Source organism: Sinocyclocheilus grahami, unplaced genomic scaffold, assembly GCF_001515645.1.
Source record: "Sinocyclocheilus grahami isolate Dianchi unplaced genomic scaffold, SAMN03320097.WGS_v1.1 scaffold563.1, whole genome shotgun sequence".
In the NCBI taxonomy this organism is placed as follows: Eukaryota; Metazoa; Chordata; class Actinopteri; order Cypriniformes; family Cyprinidae; genus Sinocyclocheilus; species Sinocyclocheilus grahami.
The window spans coordinates 1123227-1134083 of NW_015505742.1; the positions used below are offsets into that span (position 1 = coordinate 1123227).

Genomic DNA, 10857 nt, shown 5'->3' on the forward strand with positions numbered 1-10857 from the left:
TTAGCAAAGAAGCTTTTGACTGGCAGTGTATGTTTGTAAAGTAAAGAAAGTTGGAGATCCATCATCGTGTGGACTGAATGAAAATGCAGGTAGTGAAAACTGCGGGCTCTGCAGATAGTGTATTGAAGTGTGGGAAGTTGTGAGATGGAAATCTCCGGATGAGCTCAGGGAGATTTGAATTGTCAGAGTCTGCCTGCTGCCTATGAATCAAGATAAAGGCTTTTGTTAAGTAACAAAAAATCTTTCCACAGCAAAACAAGACAGATAAAGACACAAGATATCTGTTGAATGAGGGACATCTACAAATGAACAAGAACAAAATGAGGGAAATAGTCAGAAAATCTGTTATGCTTCACAGGACAAAAGCTAGTGATAAAATATGCAGTGAAAGAAAAGTTTTCATATTCCCCAATGTGGTCAAATTAAAATTCTGATCTCCCTAAAAACCTTATCTTTCAGAAGATAAGCAAACCACATACATGCAATTGCTTTCTGCACAACCCACACACACACACACACACACACACCCTGAGCCAGGAATACACACAACGGCCATCTCCAACAATAAACAGCACAATCCGCTACACAAATATTCTCAATATCCGCTCTTTATTTGGGGAAAGGCGTTGTCATGTGTCATATGTTGGATCCCACGGGGACTCAAACAAACATCTGCTGGAAAAAATGGGATGATAAACATTCTCTTGCTCTCCTACTCATATATCTGTGATGCTATATTACACAAAGCAATATACAATATAATTAATATACTGAAATGAAATTTCAAAGAGTACCCAGAGGAAGATTTTAGTGCCCAGACGTTGCATATTCACGATTTCTGAATTATATTTCATTTATGACTAAGTAACATCTTTGTCTCTAATATTTCTCTTAAAATGTGATAGATAACTGTTCTAACTATCTATCATTAATAATGATTTGCTTGCTATTATTTAGTAGACATATATAAAATCTCCAGTCACTTGTTGAGTTTCAGTTGACATTTTTATTAAAAATAAATTAATGTAATTTATTAAATGTATTACAATATATTTTAATTATAGGCCTATTACTATTTAATATTCATGTTACTTATATATAATAATTAATATTTATTTTATAAGTAATATATTATTTTAAAATTAAATATGTTTTTATATTTAGACTTTAATTTTGAAAATAAGCATAAATAAAGAACAGGCAATTACTTTCATCGGAGAATCACAAAACAATATAATGCTCGCACCCCATTTTACTTCTATAATGTAGCATGTAAAATAAGAACAAAAATTTACGTTTTTTTTTTTCTTTTCTTTTACTGTTCTCACCCATCCCCTACTTTTTTTTGGAATGGCTTGGAACAATTCATTATTCACTATAAGATGTACTTAGAAAGCAACAGGCTCTAATTTGATTTGACTTTCACTGACAATGTCCATTTGCTTTCCCTATAGTCTTATTGGAGAAATAGATGTAATATCATAAAGATCTAATTTGTGATTTTTTTTTTTCCTCTGGGTGGGCACATGGCTTCCTACAGGTTGCCGTACAGTGAGCGTGAGCCACAGCCATTATATCAGCTGCTAACAAGGATCTTGGGGAATCAAACCGAATAAGCGGGTGGCTGATCATAGACCCCATCATCTGACAAAGTGGTGAGCCAAAAGTATCTTCGGGAGAACATGACAGAAAGCAGAATGTTTCAGGGTGGCAGAAACACGCCTCAAATCTGGTTAAAGCAGTCTTGGTGGCAGTTGTCATGGAAACAGAGGTGGGCGGCAGGGCCGTCACAGTCCCATTAGTCGAGGTGATGAGTGTATGGCACGTGGGCAGCACCGAAGAGTTGCACTGCAATAATAAGGCATCATATACTGTATGATATGCTATATTAGCATTTCATAAAGGTTTCGTGCAAGACCTAGTAGTCCAACATCAAAACGTGTTTGCACTTGTTGTCCAATACGTTGATTGGAAAAACAAAACGCATGCATCAAAGAGGGATGATATTCTGAAAGAAAAATGTAATTTAATAAATATGTATTGTAATGTAGGAGGCTGGAAAAACTGAGAGGTGGAAGGAGCAAAAGCAGAAGGAACAATGGAGAAAAACCCTCACTTGTTTCTCCTAAACAGCAAAGAGATTAAATTGAGAGTAAATGGAGATGGATTTTTTTTGCATGAAAAAATACATTAATTAATTAATTAATTAAAAAAATAAAAATAAATAAATATATATATATATATACACTGAAGTTGGAAATCAAGTCATTTTAATATTATCTCCAACATTTCTCTTAAAGTTCTCATGAAAATATCTGAGCTATGCTGTCCACATTAATTTTATAATTCTATTAATATTTTTTAATTAAATAATATTCACTACCATCTAAGTTTGAGGTCAGTAAGATTTTATTTTGAAAGAAATTAATACTTTTTTTCAGCAAATATGCACTTAATAAAGACTATACTGTTGCACAAGATTTTAAATTCAAATACATTTTCTATTTATCAAAGAATCATGGTTCACACAAAACTATTAAGCAGCTTAACTGTTTTCAACATTGATACTAATATAATAAGAAATGTTTGTTTCTTGAGCAGCAAATCAGCATATTAGAATGATTTCTGAAGGATCATGTGACACTGAAGACTGGAGTAATGATGTTGAAAATTCAGCTTAACCATCACAGGAATAAATGAAAATTAAGTTTATACATTTTATAAATCAATTTTAAAATGCATTGCAATATAAAACAGTATTCTATACAATACTGTATACAATATTATAATAATATTTCACAATATTACTGTATTTTTAATCAAATGAACGCAGTGTTTGTGAGCATAAGAGGCTTCTTTCATAAACATTAAAAAATCATACTGACCCCAAACTTTTGAACAGTATTGTAAATAATTATAATTGTACATTTTTATACGTACTTTTGCTGCATGTCAGTGATTTTCTAATTTGTGTCTGTTTCCTAAAAAAAAATAAAAATGTGGGAGTGACGTCTGAGACCATACCATAAAAACATAAAACGTAAGATCTCCATTAAGTCTCCTGAAACATAAAAGAGCAACTTTTGAGCAATAATGCGTTCCTCCGGGGGGTTATTTGAAGAGGATGCTCTCATATGAGGTAATAAAGAGGTTTAGTTACAGAGGATCTTCTTATGATCAGTAGATGCATCATGACAAATGGCGTGTACTGAATGTTTTGACGTTGACTAATGAATACGTCTTAATGTTGCACATTTACGTACGGCACAAACCCGACCGACAGAAAATAAACACTGAAGCCATAATCATAAACAAACCAATGCTTTCTACAGCCCTTGAACGATCAGTGAAGTAAAACAACTCAAGCCCAGCTGTGCGTCTATCTCCAGACTTCTATTTTCACCACTCCAGACGTCCTCTTCACGGATCTGGCTGAAGCCCAGAAGGCGATCGTATTACCTTCATGTCACAGCACACAGCTATGATGGATGGCCGTTGTTGGTACTGTAACGCTCATGCACATTATTCACCAGCATTGCTGCTCCAAACAGAGATTGTCTTTCTCATATGGGGCCACCATAGAGCAGGAATGGAGATTGAGAGGTCTATGAGAGGGAATGATTTCTCATGATGGACCAATGGCATGACTTGTTTTGGGAGTTCGAGTTCATGAGAGTGAAGTGGTACCATGGTTCAATAGTTGCGGGTAAAGGTTGAAAGTCTGCTTCATGAGATCACGGGTTCGCAGGCTTTCTTGTCAGCTGAAACTCTATGATATAAATGATTTACTTGAAGAATCTCTTGAAACTGCAACTAGTTTAGTTATATTTTTGTTTAATACATACAGTGATTATCATAATATTTTTATTTTATTTTATGTATATTTGTACATATATTTTAAGCATTCAGTGTTTTGATTTTATTGACTTTTTTCTTTAATATTTTATATTTTTAGTCTTGTTATATTAAATACATTTTAAATAGTGTTTATTCTTTATTAATTTGAATGGATTTTTTTTTTGCATTTTAAAATGTAGCAATTTCTTAATATTTACACATATTATATACAGTATTAGGGCTATGCTAGTCATTTTTTTTTCATTTATATATCAGTGGACGATAAAGCAGCCGTCCTAGACTTTATAATTTTAGAGATGCACCAATATTACAATTCTGTCTGAAACTGATAAGCTGAAAATTATTTTCATGTCATGGCCAATAACTGACAAATGACCAGTTCCCAAATTCTGTAATTTACAAGTGACAATTTTTTTTAGAGTTTAATACATATAATGATTGGTAGAATAATAATTGTTATTTTAAATTTCTACATTTATATATTATAAATATATTATTTTAGTTATTATTTAGATTTTTGACATTTTTTATTTATTTTTTGTCTTTACAATTTCGATGTTTTTGAATATGAGCATTTTAAATATATATTTTTTAAATCTTTATTAATTTTTATGTTTTTGTATTTGAAAACTATTTTAATATCTTTAATATTTTGATTGTTAAATAAATGTAGAGTTTTTTTATATAAAATAATGTAAATCATTTCTTACTATTTAATTAAATTGTGTTTCTATCACAATATCACAAACCACCACAACTTTGCTTTTAAACCCAATTTACATTCTTTTTTCCCCTTGTTTTCCTTTACAGCATACAGTAATTCATCTGTTTGTTTGTAATGGCATCCTACTATACTAACCATACTAAGTTTGTATGTCGCATATGCTGTGCACATTATGCATTTTTTCCCCACTAAATTGGATTTGAACTATTTATATGCAAAATAATAACTGAAAAACACTGGCAAAATGTGACAACAAAACAATAGCATACTACAAACTGCATACTGTTTCACATATAGGCAGTATATATACTGTACAGTATTCAGTACACTGTGCACTAGTATTCCATTCCAGTAGCTAGAATTGAAAGAAAAAAAATGATTAATTAAACATATTAAGTGGTGACCCCTAACCTTTGTTTCAATCCTTTGGTTGAAATGAAGAGAGGTATATACTCAGCCAGCGTCTACCATCTCTGGGAATTGTTAATTTGACAAACAGGGCATATCTCTGTTTTCTTTGTCATGCAGTCAGTCAGTGATTAATAGAGGAGGGCTTCAGGTCTTAGTGTGTACAGTAGGAGAAGCCTGACACGAGGGAGATCTTATCCCCCATTTTCTATGCAGTTGAGGAAGGGTTGACTGATCTTTCCCACGAGCAGTGATCTGTGTCCCTTTTTCTTTACTTACTATACCAATATTGTTTTATCTTATCTGTGGTTGCTGATGTTGACAGCAGTTTATAGAGGCTTGCAAACATCTTCAATGATATCTGTGTATATACTGCCATCAGCTGGCCCAATGGAGCTCTGCAATCAATGTTACAAATCACAGAAAATCATTAATCACGATTCTCACTAATATGACATTTCATGATATTTCTTATTAAAATTAATAAATTAAGAATAAGTAACCAATAACAATTAATTCAATTTAAGTATCTGTTTATTAATTTAATAAACCATAATAATAGTAACAATAATACAAATATCTATGTTTTTTATCACATTTAATTTGATTAAAATGAATTAATAATAATTAACAAATAGTCCGTTTATTAAATTGTATTCATAAATATATTAAAATAATAATTATAATAAACTGCTTATGATTTCCCCCATCTTTTCCTGATGTTTCTTGTTTTTGGAAGACAGTTGGTTACAAGTTGTTTCTTAAATCAATTTGTATTTTTTTTAATGGACACATAATTCACACTTACATGTGTCTGAATTGTATTGCATTAGACAGTAAAATATCAAACCAGGAGGTTTTTGTTACACGGTTCTTGTTTGAGCATAAAAGAAAACAACAAGAATTTTTGAAAAATAAAATCACATGATCCATTTTGATCTAGTGGTCTAAAACACATTAGCGCTTGAGATGTATAAGGCGGTCAGTGTTGTCCACAGTGTGGCTGTGACTGTAATCGCTGCACTTTTGAAATTCTTATCATGGACGTAGTTTATGATGGACATTGCACCCTGGTACGCTTCTTCACATGTGGGCTGGATTTGATCCTCGGGAAGAATGAAGCCATAGTTCCCTTCATCTCGTAACTCAAACGTAAAGGAGTATGGGATCCCTATGAGCCTCGCGAAATCACGTGAAGAGCCAGAATTTGCATCTGCGAAGAATGTTTCAAAGTGATTAACTGTCATTAATTTGATAAAAAATGCATTATTTCTTACAGAAACACCTGGAGCTGCTAAAGATCTGAATGGTGGGCTTTGTTGTAATTATACCAAGTAAACTTAATATCATATACAAGATTAGGGCTGTGCTAATTTTTTGTTTATCTATCTCTGGACAATACACCAGAGGTTTTAGACTTTATCATTTTAGAAACGCATTGCTACGTAAAATTCTGTCCGATACGAATTTAAAAACTGATCAAATAAAATGAAAATACAAAAATGATCATTTTAAATTTCGGCATCACGTACAGTATGAAAAATGGACATTACTTTTGAGATTTGCTAAAGGTTAAAAGTTTTTAATATTTAGCTTTAATTGAGCCTTAGATAAATACTCGATACTGATAGATATCTATGAATTAAAATATGTCTAATATTGCTGATAACTGATATGTAACTGAGTTGACTGAGTTTTACAGAGGTGAAGAAAATGCAGTGACGAGTTCTGAGGTGGAACAAAACTAAAGCAAAGGTCAACTTGAGAACATTCCCTTCTCAAATGAGTCCGCCTTTTAAACATGTGTGATGTCGCTCACTGTATGTCCAATGTCAGCAATTGCTCTTTGACTCATGAGGATCAATCATGATTTAGGTGTATCTTAGATAAATACTCGATACTGATAGATATCTATGAATTAAAATATGTCTAATATTGCTGATAACTGATATGTAACTGAGTTGACTGTGTTGAAGAAAAATGGCAAGATATTTCAGAATTCAGTTATGGCTGAAGGAAAGGATTTTGGAGTTTTACAGAGGTGAAGAAAATGCAGTGACGAGTTCTGAGGTGGAACAAAACTAAAGCAAAGGTCAACTTGAGAACATTCCCTTCTCAAATGAGTCCGCCTTTTAAACATGCGTGATGTCGCTCACTGTATGTCCAATGTCAGCAATTGCTCTTTGACTCATGAGGATCAATCATGACTTAGGTGTATATATATATATATATACCTGATTGTCTTCAGGCTCATGAGAGTGTACATTGGTTTAAAGTACTCACACAGTATATCAGGTGGAGTGCCCACTTTGTAGCTCTTCCCATGCACTGCTGTGATGGCTTTAGCTGCAGCAAGACCTACTTCCATCTGAAAACACATAGACAGATGTGCATATTTCATTCAAAACTAGTATGCTTGAAAGCTTCCAATCCTAACTTATGCCAAAGCATTTGCTCTTCTTCTTACCAGTTCATCATAATTGGGTGCTGAGATGTTGGGGTGTCCGTAGGGGACGAGGATCAGCTGACCGTATGAGTGGATGGTGAGGTAACAGAGCATTTCATTTTGATATGCTCCCAAAAAGTCAGTGACAGCTTTGGCCTCTGGCTCAGACAGAGCAGTCGGTCCATTATAGATATCTGAACAGCAGTCCCTGGAGATCCCCACCACTAGTGAACAAAAACAGATGGACTAGATGATCGTTTTATTAGCTCCTTTAGCCTTGATTGCATGTCTGCTCTTGATAACTGCTGTATCATGCTTGACTCTGCAGAAGCACAGCAAATGTGAATATGAGTTTTGTCGGGGTTATCCTTGTAGCTTTTTATTTGCTTACTACTACAACATTAGGTTTATCTCTGCCAGCTTAAACACACCTGCAATTTACGACCTGTAGAGGGTGGGATTGTAGGAGAGTCGAGATTAATATAGTACACTGAGTGCTGTTAAGTCATCTGTTAAGTCATGTTTATAACCCTTTATATCTCTTATATATATATAGCTGATATTTGAATTAATTTTTAATTATATTGTAATAATTTGCAAATGTAAAAATTGCATCTATAATGGTTTAGTAGCATATTAAAGGTGGAAATGTCAATAATGTAATACATCTGGGTTATTTATTTGTTTATTTATTTATTTATGTAATACAGCTATGTCACAATTATTCAACCCCTATTCAACTTTGCCGTTTTTAATTCATTTGTGCATATGGCATGGCACAAAATTGTAAGCCTTTAAAAAAGTACTGTAAGCCTTTGCAAACTCTATAACAAAGCTTAACTAGCTTTTACACATACTTTACATGTAGCCCATGAATGTGCTGAAATTGAGAAATTGAAAACGAATCTCTAATGAAAAGAAAAATGTTACTTACTCCCCCAGTTAGCATAAAAGTTGCGGTTAAGATCAGTGCCAAAACATGTGCAGTCTCCAGTCCCTGGTGATCTGGACTTCCTCCATAGTCGAGTCTTTAAAACATATCACATATATTTGTTAAACATGTAAAATGTGCAGATATTTTACCTTTATCAAATGTGTGTTACATAGAATACTTAAGAGGATGAAACTCACTGTGTATTCCTTCCAGGAATAAATATATCCGTCCATGTTTAGCACTGGGGTGATATAGAAGTCCAGGTTTTTAAACAACGTGTTCACTTTCGAGTCTGATTTGTAGGAGCCCAGGATCTTTTTCAGCATAACAAACAGTTCAGTTCATTTTAGATTAAATTAATTTAATTCAGATTAAATATAACATTTTATATATGAATCTCAGGGTCAACACGCTACAATAGGAGCTTTACATCTATTATAATAGCAGTATCAATATTTGTGAGCTCTGCACATACAGTATCTATTCAAAATAGCATACCATAACATAGCAAAAAAACTAAAGAGTGGGCATTGCATTTACAGACAAATGCAGTACATTAAAACCAATGGCCTGTCATGTAATAAAATGGATGTGATTTTCCTGGGACTAACACTTCAGGTGTATGTCATCATGACTAAATACATCATATTAAGTTTGATGCAGTGAAGTCTCACCTCTTTAACAAAATGCTGGCAGAAAGCTGGAGCGATCCATTCCCTGGCATGAATCCCACAGTCCATCCAAACGGCTTTCTTAGGTGTGGTGCTTTCGAAGCCGATCTGCATATCAGATGCAAACAAACAAGAAAGTAATATCATGGTAAAATTCCAAGTATCTTGAAATATTATAACTGCACCATGGTACCACCACAGAACTTTTAGTAATCTAAATTTAGTTGCAGTTTTATTGTAAAAAATGAAATTATCAGTAAGTCATGGCAACATATGTTATTCCATTACTTTACTTTAAATCATCAAATTAATTTTGAGTAAAAAAAAACATACACAGACAAAACCAAATTAAACCCTGTGGCTCGTGACGATACATTGAGGTCTTAAGACATGAAACGATCGGTCTGCGCAAGAAACTGAACTGTATTTATATAATTTTTACCTCTGATCCACCACAATGTCCAACTGTCCTGAGCAATCGTTTCGTGTCTTAAGACCTCAATGTATCGTCACGAGCCACAGGGTTTAATTTGGTTTTGTCTGTGTATGTTTTTTTTTACTCTCAAAACCGTGGAGCCCATTAACTGCCATTATATGACTGACAGACTGCAATGGTTTGAGTTAAAAATCTTTGTTTGTGTTCTACTGAAGAAACAAAGTCACCTACATCTTGGATGCCCTGGGGGTAAGCAGATAAACATTAACATTTTAAATTTTTGGGTGAACTATCCCTTTAAGTTGAAATAACTTGTACGGCCAACTTGAAACACGAAATCCACCGAGTGGGAAGATGTTTATGATGATAACAAGTATTGCACTACACAAGTAGTACCTTTAGTAATGTAATGTTCCTGTCCTCATAAGTTTTTCCATATATCATGCTGGACACAACGTCTGGGTTTTCCCTTTCCATCTGATTCATCCAGGCTGAAATCTGTTTGGAGAGATTTACCAGGTCAATAAAATAATCAATCAATCAATATGAATTGCTAGTACAGAGGATACAGAGGATAACCTCACCTCATCCATGGTGTGGTACTTTGTGTAGTCATACGATCTGTGTTCCAGTTCACCAGCCAATCTGTAATGAATTAAAACACGTTACTGAATCAAATGAAGAAAAATCTCTCCAATGGAATACTTAAAAAAGACTGATCTTATGGATCCAAGTTTATTTGTAAGGACATCCCATGTCCCAAATGTCAGATATCCTATTTAATAAAAGCAGTTTAACTTTTCACTCTTTTTTCATTAACGCAAAGCTAGAATTATCTCAGCTTTCCAAACAAAACGTAATGCTTTGTTCTGTCTTAATTCAACCTTTAGAGACCATTAAGACAATGTCATAACTAGGGCTGGGCGATATAGCTAAAAAAAGGTATCAACGATATAATGTTTCATATCGTTCGGTATCGATAATTATTGACATTTTTATAACATTTGTAAAACAAAGAGCAATAGAATTTTTTTTTTATTTAACCACTGTATTTTTAAATTAACCCAATTTATTGAGACAAACAACAAATATGTTTTGTTTTAAAGGTCAAACACACAATATTAATTAAACAAATATCTAATTTCTAATGTTTTATATGCAGATTAAATAGGTCTTAAAGGGGTCCTATTATGCTCTTTTACAAAGTCTTGATTTTGTTTTGGGGGTGTACTAGAACATGCTCTCATGCTTGGTGGTTCGAAAAACGCATTATTTTTCACATAATTTACATTATTAAAATACCTTTCTCCCCAGGCTGGCACAAACGGCTCGATTAGTTCCGGTTTTGATGAAGGTCCACCTTCCGAAAAACAAAATGTG

At 33.4% G+C, this 10857-nt stretch overlaps 1 protein-coding gene across 1 annotated transcript in view; it reads right to left on the bottom strand.

Moving 5' to 3' along the window:
• Nucleotides 1-5828: 5828 nt before the first annotated feature.
• Nucleotides 5829-10857, bottom strand: part of LOC107556274 (carboxypeptidase O-like) — a 48232-nt gene continuing 43203 nt past the window's right edge. Inside the window, exons 2-10 of the mRNA XM_016239340.1 lie at nt 10780-10810; nt 10062-10122; nt 9874-9975; nt 9045-9149; nt 8568-8684; nt 8371-8464; nt 7458-7660; nt 7274-7358; nt 5829-6203 (exon numbers count right to left, since the gene is read on the bottom strand). Of these exons, the coding sequence (XP_016094826.1) occupies nt 5938-6203; nt 7274-7358; nt 7458-7660; nt 8371-8464; nt 8568-8684; nt 9045-9149; nt 9874-9975; nt 10062-10122; nt 10780-10810 (1064 nt within the window). The 3' untranslated portion in view covers nt 5829-5937. The remainder of the gene's footprint in view (nt 6204-7273; nt 7359-7457; nt 7661-8370; nt 8465-8567; nt 8685-9044; nt 9150-9873; nt 9976-10061; nt 10123-10779; nt 10811-10857) is intronic.